The sequence below is a fragment of the Carassius gibelio genome, chromosome B13 (genome assembly GCF_023724105.1).
Source record: "Carassius gibelio isolate Cgi1373 ecotype wild population from Czech Republic chromosome B13, carGib1.2-hapl.c, whole genome shotgun sequence".
NCBI lineage: Eukaryota > Metazoa > Chordata > Actinopteri > Cypriniformes > Cyprinidae > Carassius > Carassius gibelio.
The window spans coordinates 26,986,458-27,005,249 of record NC_068408.1 but is presented as its reverse complement, the minus strand read 5'-3'; the positions used below and the strand labels follow the sequence as shown (position 1 = coordinate 27,005,249).

The 18,792-nt window shown below is 40.7% G+C and overlaps 10 protein-coding genes across 10 annotated transcripts; all 10 read right to left on the bottom strand.

Annotated features, from left to right (window-relative positions):
• Positions 1-799: 799 nt before the first annotated feature.
• On the bottom strand, positions 800-1,500 carry LOC127969687 (heat shock protein 30-like). Its single transcript, XM_052571747.1, has one exon. The coding sequence runs from the start codon at positions 1,434-1,436 to the stop codon at positions 801-803; it is 636 nt and encodes a 211-aa protein (XP_052427707.1). The 5' UTR covers positions 1,437-1,500; the 3' UTR covers position 800.
• A 1,031-nt stretch (positions 1,501-2,531) lies between these two features.
• Positions 2,532-3,360, bottom strand: LOC127969676 (heat shock protein 30-like). The gene has a single exon (XM_052571737.1). It carries the CDS (start codon positions 3,304-3,306, stop codon positions 2,671-2,673), a length of 636 nt encoding a protein of 211 aa, XP_052427697.1. The 5' UTR covers positions 3,307-3,360; the 3' UTR covers positions 2,532-2,670.
• A 1,038-nt stretch (positions 3,361-4,398) lies between these two features.
• On the bottom strand, positions 4,399-5,202 carry LOC127969669 (heat shock protein 30-like). Its single transcript, XM_052571730.1, has one exon. The coding sequence runs from the start codon at positions 5,168-5,170 to the stop codon at positions 4,535-4,537; it is 636 nt and encodes a 211-aa protein (XP_052427690.1). The 5' UTR covers positions 5,171-5,202; the 3' UTR covers positions 4,399-4,534.
• Positions 5,203-6,277: 1,075 nt separating this feature from the next.
• On the bottom strand, positions 6,278-7,081 carry LOC127969668 (heat shock protein 30-like). Its single transcript, XM_052571729.1, has one exon. It carries the CDS (start codon positions 7,047-7,049, stop codon positions 6,414-6,416), a length of 636 nt encoding a protein of 211 aa, XP_052427689.1. The 5' UTR covers positions 7,050-7,081; the 3' UTR covers positions 6,278-6,413.
• A 1,110-nt stretch (positions 7,082-8,191) lies between these two features.
• LOC127969670 (heat shock protein 30-like) lies at positions 8,192-8,981 on the bottom strand. Its single transcript, XM_052571731.1, has one exon. It carries the CDS (start codon positions 8,926-8,928, stop codon positions 8,293-8,295), a length of 636 nt encoding a protein of 211 aa, XP_052427691.1. The 5' UTR covers positions 8,929-8,981; the 3' UTR covers positions 8,192-8,292.
• A 1,087-nt stretch (positions 8,982-10,068) lies between these two features.
• On the bottom strand, positions 10,069-10,862 carry LOC127969663 (heat shock protein 30-like). The gene has a single exon (XM_052571722.1). It carries the CDS (start codon positions 10,796-10,798, stop codon positions 10,163-10,165), a length of 636 nt encoding a protein of 211 aa, XP_052427682.1. The 5' UTR covers positions 10,799-10,862; the 3' UTR covers positions 10,069-10,162.
• A 1,078-nt stretch (positions 10,863-11,940) lies between these two features.
• On the bottom strand, positions 11,941-12,711 carry LOC127969662 (heat shock protein 30-like). Its single transcript, XM_052571721.1, has one exon. It carries the CDS (start codon positions 12,676-12,678, stop codon positions 12,043-12,045), a length of 636 nt encoding a protein of 211 aa, XP_052427681.1. The 5' UTR covers positions 12,679-12,711; the 3' UTR covers positions 11,941-12,042.
• Positions 12,712-13,819: 1,108 nt separating this feature from the next.
• On the bottom strand, positions 13,820-14,613 carry LOC127969688 (heat shock protein 30-like). Its single transcript, XM_052571748.1, has one exon. The coding sequence runs from the start codon at positions 14,547-14,549 to the stop codon at positions 13,914-13,916; it is 636 nt and encodes a 211-aa protein (XP_052427708.1). The 5' UTR covers positions 14,550-14,613; the 3' UTR covers positions 13,820-13,913.
• Positions 14,614-15,639: 1,026 nt separating this feature from the next.
• On the bottom strand, positions 15,640-16,468 carry LOC127969673 (heat shock protein 30-like). The gene has a single exon (XM_052571733.1). It carries the CDS (start codon positions 16,412-16,414, stop codon positions 15,779-15,781), a length of 636 nt encoding a protein of 211 aa, XP_052427693.1. The 5' UTR covers positions 16,415-16,468; the 3' UTR covers positions 15,640-15,778.
• A 1,078-nt stretch (positions 16,469-17,546) lies between these two features.
• On the bottom strand, positions 17,547-18,319 carry LOC127969665 (heat shock protein 30-like). The gene has a single exon (XM_052571726.1). The coding sequence runs from the start codon at positions 18,283-18,285 to the stop codon at positions 17,650-17,652; it is 636 nt and encodes a 211-aa protein (XP_052427686.1). The 5' UTR covers positions 18,286-18,319; the 3' UTR covers positions 17,547-17,649.
• Positions 18,320-18,792: the final 473 nt, after the last annotated feature.

The following is an 18,792-nucleotide window of genomic DNA, read 5'->3' as shown; positions in this document are numbered from 1 at the left end:
TCTGACTACTTCTCTTCTCTGTCTACATGACATCATGAGGTTCTGTCACTCAGAAACATGGCTTTTCATATCACTGCTATGCTGATTTCCATCCTAATGACCTGAAGACAGCTGCTCACATCTCAGCATGTCTAACAGACATTTCTTGCTGGATGAAGAAACATCAACGTCAACTTCAAACTTGCCAAGACAGGATATTCTTTTGACTTGTTTTCTTTTCTTTTTTTAAAAAATAAATAAATCTTTGCTATGTATACTTTGTAAGAATAAGCAACACTTGTCATAAACTTACATGTATCATTGCTTTTTGTCGGTTTTGATTGCTTCTGTTGTACTCATCTGTACAGTAAGTCACTTTGAATAAAAGCGTCTGCTAAAAGACAACATGCAAATGTAAATGTAAGACAGTCTTAATAAAGTGGCTATGTTTATGCAACTGGCCTCAGAGCTGCTGGTGTTTGATATTTTTTCCTATCTTCCAAATGTTAGCAAGTTCATGAACATTTTATGGTGACATTTGTAAATTGTCTTTGTAGCTCTTATACTTGTTTCAAGTCAGTATTTACTCTTTTTTTTTTTTTTTTTTGAAGAATTCTGGAGATTTTATTCTACAATACTTAATTACAATTAATAGAGGATAAAAAAAATGGAAAATGTCATTTTTTGCTGTTCTTATTTTATTTAATTCCATGTATATATTCAATATAAAAAATCCATCTTTTTGTTCATTTGTATTACTTAAAGACTAGAAAACAATTAAGTACAACACAATATTTTTAAATAAAACAAAACATCATTATTTAAGATTGTCCAGCAGAGGGTTGTACTCTGTGCTCAGTGCTTTCAGGATTGTTGAGTGTCGTCTGGGTGGTGCTGGTGTCGGCTGTCTCCGGCTGCGTTGTCTTCACAGTTTGACAGTCAATGGGCAGCATCCTCTCAGCGGCATCTGACGGCTGATTTACTGGTGCCTGTATATAGAGATTTCCATCAGCCATGGAGCAGGTCACCGCCTCAGGATTCACTCCTTGAGGAAGATCAAACACCCGCCTGAACTCTTGGGTTCTGAAAGAGTACGAGCCCTTCCCATCCTCCTGCTTCTTCTCACTCTTTCCGCTGACATGCAGCTTTCTGCCCACCTGTCTGACTGACAGTTCTTCTGGGGAAAAGTCTTTAGTGTCCAGCGTCAAAGCAAAGCCGCTTCCCTCTTTCTCCATTGTGCAGGCCACTGGGTAGATCTCCTGTGAGGGTGGCATCAGTTGGATCTCCTCAAGGATCTTATCCTGAAGTTTCTCCAGCTGCTCCAGGCTTCTCTTCAGCTCCTGCAGTTCCTCTCCGTGTCTGTAAAGAGATGTGATCTCCGGCCAGAGACTGCGCACTGGCCAGTCCATTCCCATGAATGAGCTGAGGGAAGGCTGGAATCCATGCAGGCTCAACATTTTCAATGGCTTTTAGTTTTGCTCCTCAGTCGAGTTGTCTCTCTGGTGGCGTCGTAAGGCTTTTAGATTTGACTCCAGTTCTGGGAGTCTCTCAGCTTTATACTGTGTGTCATCAGCACCAGCAAGTTCATGAACTTTCCAGGTAGTTCCGGATTCATCCATTGGGGGGCAGCATAGAGAGAACTGATGATGCCTCACTAGTCACAATCGCAGTTTGGAAGATGACCAACATACATTTTAATTTTGAAACATCTGCAAGTGCAAATAGTGTGCGGAATTTATTCTTTTTTTTTTTTTTAAATCAGTTACAAAAAAAGTAAATTGGTCTCATTTGAATCTGAAAAGACAGACTGAGCCCTTGGCTAACTGCTAGTTGGTCAAACTAGTTCGTAAGACTAGTTATAGCTACTGGGGTCCCTCAGGGCTCAGTTCTCTGACTACTTCTCTTCTCTGTCTACATGACATCATGAGGTTCTGTCACCCAGAAACATGGCTTTTCATATCACTGCTATGCTGATTTCCATCCTAATGACCTGACGACAGCTGCTCACATCTCAGCATGTCTAACAGACATTTCTTGCTGGATGAAGAAACATCAACGTCAACTTCAAACTTGCCTAGACAGGATATTCTTTTGACTTGTTTTCTTTTCCTTTTTTTAAAAATAAATAAATCTTTGCTATGTGTACTTTGTAAGAATAAGCAAGACTTGTCATAAACTTACATGTATCATTGCTTTTTGTCGGTTTTGATTGCTTCTGTTGTACTCATCTGTACAGTAAGTCACTTTGAATAAAAGCGTCTGCTAAAAGACGACATGCAAATGTAAATGTAAGACAGTCTTAATAAAGTGGCTATGTTTATGCAACTGGCCTCAGAGCTGCTGGTGTTTGATATTTTTTCCTATCTTCCAAATGTTAGCAAGTTCATGAACATTTTATGGTGACATTTGTAAATTGTCTTTGTAGCTCTTATACTTGTTTCAAGTCAGTTTTTACTCTTTTTTTTTTTTTTTTTTTTGAAGAATTCTGGAGATTTTATTCTACAATACTTAATTACAATTTAGAGAGGACAGAAAAAATGGAAAATGTCATTTTTTGCTGTTCTTATTTTATTTAATTCCATGTATATATTCAATATAAAAAATCCATCTTTTTGTTCATTTGTATTACTTAAAGACTAGAAAACAATTAAGTACAACACAATGTTTTTAAATAAAACAAAACATCATTATTTAAGATTGTCCAGCAGAGGGTTGTACTCTGTGCTCAGTGCTTTCAGGATTGTTGAGTGTCGTCTGGGTGGTGCTGGTGTCGGCTGTCTCCGGCTGCGTTGTCTTCACAGTTTGACAGTCAATGGGCAGCATCCTCTCAGCGGCATCTGACGGCTGATTTACTGGTGCCTGTATATAGAGCTTTCCATCAGCCATGGAGCAGGTCACCGCCTCAGGATTCACTCCTTGAGGAAGATCAAACACCCGCCTGAACTCTTTGGTTCTGAAAGAGTACGAGCCCTTCCCATCCTCCTGCTTCTTCTCACTCTTTCCGCTGACATGCAGCTTCCTGCCCACCTGTCTGACTGACAGTTCTTCTGGGGAAAAGTCTTTAGTGTCCAGCGTCAAAGCAAAGCCGCTTCCTTCTTTCTCCATTGTGCAGGCCACTGGGTAGATCTCCTGTGAGGGTGGCATCAGCTGGATCTCCTCAAGGATCTTATCCTGAAATTTCCCCAGCTGCTCTAGGCTTCTCTTCAGCTCCTGCAGTTCTTTTCCATGTCTGTAAGGAGATGTGATCTCCGGCCAGAGACTGCGCACTGGCCAGTCCATTCCCATGAATGAGCTGAGGGAAGGCTGGAATCCATGCAGGCTCATCATTTTCAATGGCTTTTAGTTTTGCTCCTCAGTCGAGTTGTCTCTCTGGTGGCGTCGTAAGGCTTTTACATTTGACTCCAGTTCTGGGAGTCTCTCAGCTTTATACTGTGTGTCATCAGCACCAGCAAGTTCATGAACTTTCCAGGTAGTTCCGGATTCGTCCATTGGGGGGCAGCATAGAGAGAACTGATGATGCCTCACTAGTCACAATCGCAGTTTGGAAGATGACCAACATACATTTTAATTTTGAAACATCTGCAAGTGCAGATAGTGTGCGGAATTTATTCATCTTTCTTTTAAAATCAGTTACAAAAAAAGTAAATTGGTCTCATTTGAATCTGAAAAGACAGACTGAGCCCTTGGCTAACTGCTAGTTGGTCAAACTAGTTCGTAAGACTAGTTATAGCTACTGGGGTCCCTCAGGGCTCAGTTCTCTGACTACTTCTCTTCTCTGTCTACATGACATCATGAGGTTCTGTCACTCAGAAACATGGCTTTTCATATCACTGCTATGCTGATTTCCATCCTAATGACCTGAAGACAGCTGCTCACATCTCAGCATGTCTAACAGACATTTCTTGCTGGATGAAGAAGCATCAACGTCAACTTCAAACTTGCCAAGACAGGATATTCTTTTGACTTGTTTTCTTTTCCTTTTTTAAAAAATAAATAAATCTTTGCTATGTATACTTTGTAAGAATAAGCAAGACTTGTCATAAACTTACATGTATCATTGCTTTTTGTCGGTTTTGATTGCTTCTGTTGTACTCATCTGTACAGTAAGTCACTTTGAATAAAAGCGTCTGCTAAAAGACGACATGCAAATGTAAATGTAAGACAGTCTTAATAAAGTGGCTATGTTTATGCAACTGGCCTCAGAGCTGCTGGTGTTTGATATTTTTTCCTATCTTCCAAATGTTAGCAAGTTCATGAACATTTTATGTTGACATTTGTAAATTGTCTTTGTAGCTCTTATACTTGTTTCAAGTCAGTATTTACTCTTTTTTTTTTTTTTTTGAAGAATTCTGGAGATTTTATTCTACAATACTTAATTACAATTTAGAGAGGACAGAAAAAATGGAAAATGTCATTTTTTGCTGTTCTTATTTTATTTAATTCCATGTATATATTCAATATAAAAAATCCATCTTTTTGTTCATTTGTATTACTTAAAGACTAGAAAACAATTAAGTACAACACAATGTTTTTAAATAAAACAAAACATCATTATTTAAGATTGTCCAGCAGAGGGTTGTACTCTGTGCTCAGTGCTTTCAGGATTGTTGACTGTCGTCTGGGTGGTGCTGGTGTCGGCTGTCTCCGGCTGCGTTGTCTTCACAGTTTGACAGTCAATGGGCAGCATCCTCTCAGCGGCATCTGACGGCTGATTTACTGGTGCCTGTATATAGAGCTTTCCATCAGCCATGGAGCAGGTCACCGCCTCAGGATTCACTCCTTGAGGAAGATCAAACACCCGCCTGAACTCTTGGGTTCTGAAAGAGTACGAGCCCTTCCCATCCTCCTGCTTCTTCTCACTCTTTCCGCTGACATGCAGCTTCCTGCCCACCTGTCTGACTGACAGTTCTTCTGGGGAAAAGTCTTTAGTGTCCAGCGTCAAAGCAAAGCCGCTTCCCTCTTTCTCCATTGTGCAGGCCACTGGGTAGATCTCCTGTGAGGGTGGCATCAGTTGGATCTCCTCAAGGATCTTATCCTGAAGTTTCTCCAGCTGCTCCAGGCTTCTCTTCAGCTCCTGCAGTTCCTCTACGTGTCTGTAAAGAGATGTGATCTCCGGCCAGAGACTGCGCACTGGCCAGTCCATTCCCATGAATGAGCTGAGGGAAGGCTGGATTCCATGCAGGCTCAACATTTTCAATGGCTTTTAGTTTTGCTCCTCAGTCGAGTTGTCTCTCTGGTGGCGTCGTAAGGCTTTTACATTTGACTCCAGTTCTGGGAGTCTCTCAGCTTTATACTGTGTGTCATCAGCACCAGCAAGTTCATGAACTTTCCAGGTAGTTCCGGATTCATCCATTGGTGGGCAGCATAGAGAGAACTGATGATGCCTCACTAGTCACAATCGCAGTTTGGAAGATGACCAACATACATTTTAATTTTGAAACATCTGCAAGTGCAAATAGTGTGCGGAATTTATTTTTTTTTATTTTAAAATCAGTTACAAAAAAAGTAAATTGGTCTCATTTGAATCTGAAAAGACAGACTGAGCCCTTGGCTAACTGCTAGTTGGTCAAACTAGTTCGTAAGACTAGTTATAGCTACTGGGGTCCCTCAGGGCTCAGTTCTCTGACTACTTCTCTTCTCTGTCTACATGACATCATGAGGTTCTGTCACTCAGAAACATGGCTTTTCATATCACTGCTATGCTGATTTCCATCCTAATGACCTGACGACAGCTGCTCACATCTCAGCATGTCTAACAGACATTTCTTGCTGGATGAAGAAACATCAACGTCAACTTCAAACTTGCCAAGACAGGATATTCTTTTGACTTGTTTTCTTTTCCTTTTTTTTAAAAATAAATAAATCTTTGCTATGTGTACTTTGTAAGAATAAGCAAGACTTGTCATAAACTTACATGTATCATTGCTTTTTGTCGGTTTTGATTGCTTCTGTTGTACTCATCTGTACAGTAAGTCACTTTGAATAAAAGCGTCTGCTAAAAGACGACATGCAAATGTAAATGTAAGACAGTCTTAATAAAGTGGCTATGTTTATGCAACTGGCCTCAGAGCTGCTGGTGTTTGATATTTTTTCCTATCTTCCAAATGTTAGCAAGTTCATGAACATTTTATGGTGACATTTGTAAATTGTCTTTGTAGCTCTTATACTTGTTTCAAGTCAGTATTTACTCTTTTTTTTTTTTTTTTTTTTTTTTTTTTTTGAAGAATTCTGGAGATTTTATTCTACAATACTTAATTACAATTTAGAGAGGACAGAAAAAATGGAAAATGTCATTTTTTGCTGTTCTTATTTTATTTAATTCCATGTATATATTCAATATAAAAAATCCATCTTTTTGTTCATTTGTATTACTTAAAGACTAGAAAACAATTAAGTACAACACAATGTTTTTAAATAAAACAAAACATCATTATTTAAGATTGTCCAGCAGAGGGTTGTACTCTGTGCTCAGTGCTTTCAGGATTGTTGACTGTCGTCTGGGTGGTGCTGGTGTCGGCTGTCTCCGGCTGCGTTGTCTTCACAGTTTGACAGTCAATGGGCAGCATCCTCTCAGCGGCATCTGACGGCTGATTTACTGGTGCCTGTATATAGAGCTTTCCATCAGCCATGGAGCAGGTCACCGCCTCAGGATTCACTCCTTGAGGAAGATCAAACACCCGCCTGAACTCTTGGGTTCTGAAAGAGTACGAGCCCTTCCCATCCTCCTGCTTCTTCTCACTCTTTCCGCTGACATGCAGCTTCCTGCCCACCTGTCTGACTGACAGTTCTTCTGGGGAAAAGTCTTTAGTGTCCAGCGTCAAAGCAAAGCCGCTTCCCTCTTTCTCCATTGTGCAGGCCACTGGGTAGATCTCCTGTGAGGGTGGCATCAGTTGGATCTCCTCAAGGATCTTATCCTGAAGTTTCTCCAGCTGCTCCAGGCTTCTCTTCAGCTCCTGCAGTTCCTCTACGTGTCTGTAAAGAGATGTGATCTCCGGCCAGAGACTGCGCACTGGCCAGTCCATTCCCATGAATGAGCTGAGGGAAGGCTGGATTCCATGCAGGCTCAACATTTTCAATGGCTTTTAGTTTTGCTCCTCAGTCGAGTTGTCTCTCTGGTGGCGTCGTAAGGCTTTTACATTTGACTCCAGTTCTGGGAGTCTCTCAGCTTTATACTGTGTGTCATCAGCACCAGCAAGTTCATGAACTTTCCAGGTAGTTCCGGATTCATCCATTGGTGGGCAGCATAGAGAGAACTGATGATGCCTCACTAGTCACAATCGCAGTTTGGAAGATGACCAACATACATTTTAATTTTGAAACATCTGCAAGTGCAAATAGTGTGCGGAATTTATTTTTTTTTATTTTAAAATCAGTTACAAAAAAAGTAAATTGGTCTCATTTGAATCTGAAAAGACAGACTGAGCCCTTGGCTAACTGCTAGTTGGTCAAACTAGTTCGTAAGACTAGTTATAGCTACTGGGGTCCCTCAGGGCTCAGTTCTCTGACTACTTCTCTTCTCTGTCTACATGACATCATGAGGTTCTGTCACTCAGAAACATGGCTTTTCATATCACTGCTATGCTGATTTCCATCCTAATGACCTGACGACAGCTGCTCACATCTCAGCATGTCTAACAGACATTTCTTGCTGGATGAAGAAACATCAACGTCAACTTCAAACTTGCCAAGACAGGATATTCTTTTGACTTGTTTTCTTTTCCTTTTTTTTAAAAATAAATAAATCTTTGCTATGTGTACTTTGTAAGAATAAGCAAGACTTGTCATAAACTTACATGTATCATTGCTTTTTGTCGGTTTTGATTGCTTCTGTTGTACTCATCTGTACAGTAAGTCACTTTGAATAAAAGCGTCTGCTAAAAGACGACATGCAAATGTAAATGTAAGACAGTCTTAATAAAGTGGCTATGTTTATGCAACTGGCCTCAGAGCTGCTGGTGTTTGATATTTTTTCCTATCTTCCAAATGTTAGCAAGTTCATGAACATTTTATGGTGACATTTGTAAATTGTCTTTGTAGCTCTTATACTTGTTTCAAGTCAGTATTTACTCTTTTTTTTTTTTTTTTTTTTTTTTTTTTTTGAAGAATTCTGGAGATTTTATTCTACAATACTTAATTACAATTTAGAGAGGACAGAAAAAATGGAAAATGTCATTTTTTGCTGTTCTTATTTTATTTAATTCCATGTATATATTCAATATAAAAAATCCATCTTTTTGTTCATTTGTAGTACTTAAAGACTAGAAAACAATTAAGTACAACACAATGTTTTTAAATAAAACAAAACATCATTATTTAAGATTGTCCAGCAGAGGGTTGTACTCTGTGCTCAGTGCTTTCAGGATTGTTGACTGTCGTCTGGGTGGTGCTGGTGTCGGCTGTCTCCGGCTGCGTTGTCTTCACAGTTTGACAGTCAATGGGCAGCATCCTCTCAGCGGCATCTGACGGCTGATTTACTGGTGCCTGTATATAGAGCTTTCCATCAGCCATGGAGCAGGTCACCGCCTCAGGATTCACTCCTTGAGGAAGATCAAACACCCGCCTGAACTCTTGGGTTCTGAAAGAGTACGAGCCCTTCCCATCCTCCTGCTTCTTCTCACTCTTTCCGCTGACATGCAGCTTCCTGCCCACCTGTCTGACTGACAGTTCTTCTGGGGAAAAGTCTTTAGTGTCCAGCGTCAAAGCAAAGCCGCTTCCCTCTTTCTCCATTGTGCAGGCCACTGGGTAGATCTCCTGTGCGGGTGGCATCAGTTGGATCTCCTCAAGGATCTTATCCTGAAGTTTCTCCAGCTGCTCCAGGCTTCTCTTCAGCTCCTGCAGTTCGTCTCCGTGTCTGTAAAGAGATGTGATCTCCGGCCAGAGACTGCGCACTGGCCAGGCCATTCCCATGAATGAGCTGAGGGAAGGCTGGAATCCATGCAGGCTCAACATTTTCAATGGCTTTTAGTTTTGCTCCTCAGTCGAGTTGTCTCTCTGGTGGCGTCGTAAGGCTTTTAGATTTGACTCCAGTTCTGGGAGTCTCTCAGCTTTATACTGTGTGTCATCAGCACCAGCAAGTTCATGAACTTTCCAGGTAGTTCCGGATTCATCCATTGGGGGGCAGCATAGAGAGAACTGATGATGCCTCACTAGTCACAATCGCAGTTTGGAAGATGACCAACATACATTTTAATTTTGAAACATCTGCAAGTGCAAATAGTGTGCGGAATTTATTCTTTTTTATTTTAAAATCAGTTACAAAAAAAGTTAATTGGTCTCATTTGAATCTGAAAAGACAGACTGAGCCCTTGGCTAACTGCTAGTTGGTCAAACTAGTTCGTAAGACTAGTTATAGCTACTGGGGTCCCTCAGGGCTCAGTTCTCTGACTACTTCTCTTCTCTGTCTACATGACATCATGAGGTTCTGTCACTCAGAAACATGGCTTTTCATATCACTGCTATGCTGATTTCCATCCTAATGACCTGACGACAGCTGCTCACATCTCAGCATGTCTAACAGACATTTCTTGCTGGATGAAGAAACATCAACGTCAACTTCAAACTTGCCAAGACAGGATATTCTTTTGACTTGTTTTCTTTTCCTTTTTTTAAAAATAAATAAATCTTTGCTATGTGTACTTTGTAAGAATAAGCAAGACTTGTCATAAACTTACATGTATCATTGCTTTTTGTCGGTTTTGATTGCTTCTGTTGTACTCATCTGTACAGTAAGTCACTTTGAATAAAAGCGTCTGCTAAAAGACGACATGCAAATGTAAATGTAAGACAGTCTTAATAAAGTGGCTATGTTTATGCAACTGGCCTCAGAGCTGCTGGTGTTTGATATTTTTTCCTATCTTCCAAATGTTAGCAAGTTCATGAACATTTTATGGTGACATTTGTAAATTGTCTTTGTAGCTCTTATACTTGTTTCAAGTCAGTTTTTTACTCTTTTTTTTTTTTTTTTTTTTTGAAGAATTCTGGAGATTTTATTCTACAATACTTAATTACAATTTAGAGAGGACAGAAAAAATGGAAAATGTCATTTTTTGCTGTTCTTATTTTATTTAATTCCATGTATATATGCAATATAAAAAATCCATCTTTTTGTTCATTTGTATTACTTAAAGACTAGAAAACAATTAAGTACAACACAATGTTTTTAAATAAAACAAAACATCATTATTTAAGATTGTCCAGCAGAGGGTTGTACTCTGTGCTCAGTGCTTTCAGGATTGTTGAGTGTCGTCTGGGTGGTGCTGGTGTCGGCTGTCTCCGGCTGCGTTGTCTTCACAGTTTGACAGTCAATGGGCAGCATCCTCTCAGCGGCATCTGACGGCTGATTTACTGGTGCCTGTATATAGAGCTTTCCATCAGCCATGGAGCAGGTCACCGCCTCAGGATTCACTCCTTGAGGAAGATCAAACACCCGCCTGAACTCTTGGGTTCTGAAAGAGTACGAGCCCTTCCCATCCTCCTGCTTCTTCTCACTCTTTCCGCTGACATGCAGCTTCCTGCCCACCTGTCTGACTGACAGTTCTTCTGGGGAAAAGTCTTTAGTGTCCAGCGTCAAAGCAAAGCCGCTTCCCTCTTTCTCCATTGTGCAGGCCACTGGGTAGATCTCCTGTGAGGGTGGCATCAGTTGGATCTCCTCAAGGATCTTATCCTGAAGTTTCTCCAGCTGCTCCAGGCTTCTCTTCAGCTCCTGCAGTTCCTCTCCGTGTCTGTAAAGAGATGTGATCTCCGGCCAGAGACTGCGCACTGGCCAGTCCATTCCCATGAATGAGCTGAGGGAAGGCTGGAATCCATGCAGGCTCAACATTTTCAATGGCTTTTAGTTTTGCTCCTCAGTCGAGTTGTCTCTCTGGTGGCGTCGTAAGGCTTTTAGATTTGACTCCAGTTCTGGGAGTCTCTCAGCTTTATACTGTGTGTCATCAGCACCAGCAAGTTCATGAACTTTCCAGGTAGTTCCGGATTCATCCATTGGGGGGCAGCATAGAGAGAACTGATGATGCCTCACTAGTCACAATCGCAGTTTGGAAGATGACCAACATACATTTTAATTTTGAAACATCTGCAAGTGCAAATAGTGTGCGGAATTTATTCTTTTTTTTTTTAAATAAGTTACAAAAAAAGTAAATTGGTCTCATTTGAATCTGAAAAGACAGACTGAGCCCTTGGCTAACTGCTAGTTGGTCAAACTAGTTCGTAAGACTAGTTATAGCTACTGGGGTCCCTCAGGGCTCAGTTCTCTGACTACTTCTCTTCTCTGTCTACATGACATCATGAGGTTCTGTCACTCAGAAACATGGCTTTTCATATCACTGCTATGCTGATTTCCATCCTAATGACCTGACGACAGCTGCTCACATCTCAGCATGTCTAACAGACATTTCTTGCTGGATGAAGAATCATCAACGTCAACTTCAAACTTGCCAAGACAGGATATTCTTTTGACTTGTTTTCTTTTCCTTTTTTTTTAAAATAAATAAATCTTTGCTATGTGTACTTTGTAAGAATAAGCAAGACTTGTCATAAACTTACATGTATCATTGTTTTTTGTCGGTTTTGATTGCTTCTGTTGTACTCATCTGTACAGTAAGTCACTTTGAATAAAAGCGTCTGCTAAAAGACGACATGCAAATGTAAATGTAAGACAGTCTTAATAAAGTGGCTATGTTTATGCAACTGGCCTCAGAGCTGCTGGTGTTTGATATTTTTTCCTATCTTCCAAATGTTAGCAAGTTCATGAACATTTTATGGTGACATTTGTAAATTGTCTTTGTAGCTCTTATACTTGTTTCAAGTCAGTATTTACTCTTTTTTTTTTTTTTTTTTTTTTTTTTTTTTTTGAAGAATTCTGGAGATTTTATTCTACAATACTTAATTACAATTTAGAGAGGACAGAAAAAATGGAAAATGTCATTTTTTGCTGTTCTTATTTTATTTAATTCCATGTATATATTCAATATAAAAAATCCATCTTTTTGTTCATTTGTAGTACTTAAAGACTAGAAAACAATTAAGTACAACACAATGTTTTTAAATAAAACAAAACATCATTATTTAAGATTGTCCAGCAGAGGGTTGTACTCTGTGCTCAGTGCTTTCAGGATTGTTGACTGTCGTCTGGGTGGTGCTGGTGTCGGCTGTCTCCGGCTGCGTTGTCTTCACAGTTTGACAGTCAATGGGCAGCATCCTCTCAGCGGCATCTGACGGCTGATTTACTGGTGCCTGTATATAGAGCTTTCCATCAGCCATGGAGCAGGTCACCGCCTCAGGATTCACTCCTTGAGGAAGATCAAACACCCGCCTGAACTCTTGGGTTCTGAAAGAGTACGAGCCCTTCCCATCCTCCTGCTTCTTCTCACTCTTTCCGCTGACATGCAGCTTCCTGCCCACCTGTCTGACTGACAGTTCTTCTGGGGAAAAGTCTTTAGTGTCCAGCGTCAAAGCAAAGCCGCTTCCCTCTTTCTCCATTGTGCAGGCCACTGGGTAGATCTCCTGTGAGGGTGGCATCAGTTGGATCTCCTCAAGGATCTTATCCTGAAGTTTCTCCAGCTGCTCCAGGCTTCTCTTCAGCTCCTGCAGTTCCTCTCCGTGTCTGTAAAGAGATGTGATCTCCGGCCAGAGACTGCGCACTGGCCAGGCCATTCCCATGAATGAGCTGAGGGAAGGCTGGAATCCATGCAGGCTCAACATTTTCAATGGCTTTTAGTTTTGCTCCTCAGTCGAGTTGTCTCTCTGGTGGCGTCGTAAGGCTTTTAGATTTGACTCCAGTTCTGGGAGTCTCTCAGCTTTATACTGTGTGTCATCAGCACCAGCAAGTTCATGAACTTTCCAGGTAGTTCCGGATTCATCCATTGGGGGGCAGCATAGAGAGAACTGATGATGCCTCACTAGTCACAATCGCAGTTTGGAAGATGACCAACATACATTTTAATTTTGAAACATCTGCAAGTGCAAATAGTGTGCGGAATTTATTCTTTTTTATTTTAAAATCAGTTACAAAAAAAGTAAATTGGTCTCATTTGAATCTGAAAAGACAGACTGAGCCCTTGGCTAACTGCTAGTTGGTCAAACTAGTTCGTAAGACTAGTTATAGCTACTGGGGTCCCTCAGGGCTCAGTTCTCTGACTACTTCTCTTCTCTGTCTACATGACATCATGAGGTTCTGTCACTCAGAAACATGGCTTTTCATATCACTGCTATGCTGATTTCCATCCTAATGACCTGACGACAGCTGCTCACATCTCAGCATGTCTAACAGACATTTCTTGCTGGATGAAGAAACATCAACGTCAACTTCAAACTTGCCAAGACAGGATATTCTTTTGACTTGTTTTCTTTTCCTTTTTTTAAAAATAAATAAATATTTGCTATGTGTACTTTGTAAGAATAAGCAAGACTTGTCATAAACTTACATGTATCATTGCTTTTTGTCGGTTTTGATTGCTTCTGTTGTACTCATCTGTACAGTAAGTCACTTTGAATAAAAGCGTCTGCTAAAAGACGACATGCAAATGTAAATGTAAGACAGTCTTAATAAAGTGGCTATGTTTATGCAACTGGCCTCAGAGCTGCTGGTGTTTGATATTTTTTCCTATCTTCCAAATGTTAGCAAGTTCATGAACATTTTATGGTGACATTTGTAAATTGTCTTTGTAGCTCTTATACTTGTTTCAAGTCAGTTTTTTACTCTTTTTTTTTTTTTTTTTTTTTTGAAGAATTCTGGAGATTTTATTCTACAATACTTAATTACAATTTAGAGAGGACAGAAAAAATGGAAAATGTCATTTTTTGCTGTTCTTATTTTATTTAATTCCATGTATATATGCAATATAAAAAATCCATCTTTTTGTTCATTTGTATTACTTAAAGACTAGAAAACAATTAAGTACAACACAATGTTTTTAAATAAAACAAAACATCATTATTTAAGATTGTCCAGCAGAGGGTTGTACTCTGTGCTCAGTGCTTTCAGGATTGTTGAGTGTCGTCTGGGTGGTGCTGGTGTCGGCTGTCTCCGGCTGCGTTGTCTTCACAGTTTGACAGTCAATGGGCAGCATCCTCTCAGCGGCATCTGACGGCTGATTTACTGGTGCCTGTATATAGAGCTTTCCATCAGCCATGAAGCAGGTCACCGCCTCAGGATTCACTCCTTGAGGAAGATCAAACACCCGCCTGAACTCTTGGGTTCTGAAAGAGTACGAGCCCTTCCCATCCTCCTGCTTCTTCTCACTCTTTCCGCTGACATGCAGCTTTCTGCCCACCTGTCTGACTGACAGTTCTTCTGGGGAAAAGTCTTTAGTGTCCAGCGTCAAAGCAAAGCCGCTTCCCTCTTTCTCCATTGTGCAGGCCACTGGGTAGATCTCCTGTGAGGGTGGCATCAGTTGGATCTCCTCAAGGATCTTATCCTGAAGTTTCTCCAGCTGCTCCAGGCTTCTCTTCAGCTCCTGCAGTTCCTCTCCGTGTCTGTAAAGAGATGTGATCTCCGGCCAGAGACTGCGCACTGGCCAGTCCATTCCCATGAATGAGCTGAGGGAAGGCTGGAATCCATGCAGGCTCAACATTTTCAATGGCTTTTAGTTTTGCTCCTCAGTCGAGTTGTCTCTCTGGTGGCGTCGTAAGGCTTTTAGATTTGACTCCAGTTCTGGGAGTCTCTCAGCTTTATACTGTGTGTCATCAGCACCAGCAAGTTCATGAACTTTCCAGGTAGTTCCGGATTCATCCATTGGGGGGCAGCATAGAGAGAACTGATGATGCCTCACTAGTCACAATCGCAGTTTGGAAGATGACCAACATACATTTTAATTTTGAAACATCTGCAAGTGCAAATAGTGTGCGGAATTTATTCTTTTTTTTTTTTTAAATCAGTTACAAAAAAAGTAAATTGGTCTCATTTGAATCTGAAAAGACAGACTGAGCCCTTGGCTAACTGCTAGTTGGTCAAACTAGTTCGTAAGACTAGTTATAGCTACTGGGGTCCCTCAGGGCTCAGTTCTCTGACTACTTCTCTTCTCTGTCTACATGACATCATGAGGTTCTGTCACCCAGAAACATGGCTTTTCATATCACTGCTATGCTGATTTCCATCCTAATGACCTGACGACAGCTGCTCACATCTCAGCATGTCTAACAGACATTTCTTGCTGGATGAAGAAACATCAACGTCAACTTCAAACTTGCCTAGACAGGATATTCTTTTGACTTGTTTTCTTTTCCTTTTTTTAAAAATAAATAAATCTTTGCTATGTGTACTTTGTAAGAATAAGCAAGACTTGTCATAAACTTACATGTATCATTGCTTTTTGTCGGTTTTGATTGCTTATGTTGTACTCATCTGTACAGTAAGTCACTTTGAATAAAAGCGTCTGCTAAAAGACGACATGCAAATGTAAATGTAAGACAGTCTTAATAAAGTGGCTATGTTTATGCAACTGGCCTCAGAGCTGCTGGTGTTTGATATTTTTTCCTATCTTCCAAATGTTAGCAAGTTCATGAACATTTTATGGTGACATTTGTAAATTGTCTTTGTAGCTCTTATACTTGTTTCAAGTCAGTTTTTACTCTTTTTTTTTTTTTTTTGAAGAATTCTGGAGATTTTATTCTACAATACTTAATTACAATTTAGAGAGGACAGAAAAAATGGAAAATGTCATTTTTTGCTGTTCTTATTTTATTTAATTCCATGTATATATTCAATATAAAAAATCCATCTTTTTGTTCATTTGTATTACTTAAAGACTAGAAAACAATTAAGTACAACACAATGTTTTTAAATAAAACAAAACATCATTATTTAAGATTGTCCAGCAGAGGGTTGTACTCTGTGCTCAGTGCTTTCAGGATTGTTGAGTGTCGTCTGGGTGGTGCTGGTGTCGGCTGTCTCTGGCTGCGTTGTCTTCACAGTTTGACAGTCAATGGGCAGCATCCTCTCAGCGGCATCTGACGGCTGATTTACTGGTGCCTGTATATAGAGCTTTCCATCAGCCATGGAGCAGGTCACCGCCTCAGGATTCACTCCTTGAGGAAGATCAAACACCCGCCTGAACTCTTTGGTTCTGAAAGAGTACGAGCCCTTCCCATCCTCCTGCTTCTTCTCACTCTTTCCGCTGACATGCAGCTTCCTGCCCACCTGTCTGACTGACAGTTCTTCTGGGGAAAAGTCTTTAGTGTCCAGCGTCAAAGCAAAGCCGCTTCCTTCTTTCTCCATTGTGCAGGCCACTGGGTAGATCTCCTGTGAGGGTGGCATCAGCTGGATCTCCTCAAGGATCTTATCCTGAAATTTCCCCAGCTGCTCTAGGCTTCTCTTCAGCTCCTGCAGTTCTTTTCCATGTCTGTAAGGAGATGTGATCTCCGGCCAGAGACTGCGCACTGGCCAGTCCATTCCCATGAATGAGCTGAGGGAAGGCTGGAATCCATGCAGGCTCATCATTTTCAATGGCTTTTAGTTTTGCTCCTCAGTCGAGTTGTCTCTCTGGTGGCGTCGTAAGGCTTTTAGATTTGACTCCAGTTCTGGGAGTCTCTCAGCTTTATACTGTGTGTCATCAGCACCAGCAAGTTCATGAACTTTCCAGGTAGTTCCGGATTCATCCATTGGGGGGCAGCATAGAGAGAACTGATGATGCCTCACTAGTCACAATCGCAGTTTGGAAGATGACCAACATACATTTTAATTTTGAAACATCTGCAAGTGCAAATAGTGTGCGGAATTTATTCTTTTTTTTTTTAAATCAGTTACAAAAAAAGTAAATTGGTCTCATTTGAATCTGAAAAGACAGACTGAGCCCTTGGCTAACTGCTAGTTGGTCAAACTAGTTCGTAAGACTAGTTATAGCTACTGGGGTCCCTCAGGGCTCAGTTCTCTGACTACTTCTCTTCTCTGTCTACATGACATCATGAGGTTCTGTCACTCAGAAACATGGCTTTTCATATAACTGCTATGCTGATTTCCATCCTAATGACCTGACGACAGCTGCTCACATCTCAGCATGTCTAACAGACATTTCTTGCTGGATGAAGAAACATCAACGTCAACTTCAAACTTGCCTAGACAGGATATTCTTTTGACTTGTTTTCTTTTCCTTTTTTTAAAAATAAATAAATCTTTGCTATGTGTACTTTGTAAGAATAAGCAAGACTTGTCATAAACTTACATGTATCATTGCTTTTTGTCGGTTTTGATTGCTTCTGTTGTACTCATCTGTACAGTAAGTCACTTTGAATAAAAGCGTCTGCTAAAAGACGACATGCAAATGTAAATGTAAGACAGTCTTAATAAAGTGGCTATGTTTATGCAACTGGCCTCAGAGCTGCTGGTGTTTGATATTTTTTCCTATCTTCCAAATGTTAGCAAGTTCATGAACATTTTATGGTGACATTTGTAAATTGTCTTTGTAGCTCTTATACTTGTTTCAAGTCAGTTTTTACTCTTTTTTTTTTTTTTTTTTTTTTTTGAAGAATTCTGGAGATTTTATTCTACAATACTTAATTACAATTTAGAGAGGACAGAAAAAATGGAAAATGTCATTTTTTGCTGTTCTTATTTTATTTAATTCCATGTATATATTCAATATAAAAAATCCATCTTTTTGTTCATTTGTAGTACTTAAAGACTAGAAAACAATTAAGTACAACACAATGTTTTTAAATAAAACAAAACATCATTATTTAAGATTGTCCAGCAGAGGGTTGTACTCTGTGCTCAGTGCTTTCAGGATTGTTGACTGTCGTCTGGGTGGTGCTGGTGTCGGCTGTCTCCGGCTGCGTTGTCTTCACAGTTTGACAGTCAATGGGCAGCATCCTCTCAGCGGCATCTGACGGCTGATTTACTGGTGCCTGTATATAGAGCTTTCCATCAGCCATGGAGCAGGTCACCGCCTCAGGATTCACTCCTTGAGGAAGATCAAACACCCGCCTGAACTCTTGGGTTCTGAAAGAGTACGAGCCCTTCCCATCCTCCTGCTTCTTCTCACTCTTTCCGCTGACATGCAGCTTCCTGCCCACCTGTCTGACTGACAGTTCTTCTGGGGAAAAGTCTTTAGTGTCCAGCGTCAAAGCAAAGCCGCTTCCCTCTTTCTCCATTGTGCAGGCCACTGGGTAGATCTCCTGTGAGGGTGGCATCAGTTGGATCTCCTCAAGGATCTTATCCTGAAGTTTCTCCAGCTGCTCCAGGCTTCTCTTCAGCTCCTGCAGTTCCTCTCCGTGTCTGTAAAGAGATGTGATCTCCGGCCAGAGACTGCGCACTGGCCAGGCCATTCCCATGAATGAGCTGAGGGAAGGCTGGAATCCATGCAGGCTCAACATTTTCAATGGCTTTTAGTTTTGCTCCTCAGTCGAGTTGTCTCTCTGGTGGCGTCGTAAGGCTTTTAGATTTGACTCCAGTTCTGGGAGTCTCTCAGCTTTATACTGTGTGTCATCAGCACCAGCAAGTTCATGAACTTTCCAGGTAGTTCCGGATTCATCCATTGGGGGGCAGCATAGAGAGAACTGATGATGCCTCACTAGTCACAATCGCAGTTTGGAAGATGACCAACATACATTTTAATTTTGAAACATCTGCAAGTGCAAATAGTGTGCGGAATTTATTCTTTTTTATTTTAAAATCAGTTACAAAAAAAGTAAATTGGTCTCATTTGAATCTGAAAAGACAGACTGAGCCCTTGGCTAACTGCTAGTTGGTCAAACTAGTTCGTAAGACTAGTTATAGCTACTGGGGTCCCTCAGGGCTCAGTTCTCTGACTACTTCTCTTCTCTGTCTACATGACATCATGAGGTTCTGTCACTCAGAAACATGGCTTTTCATATCACTGC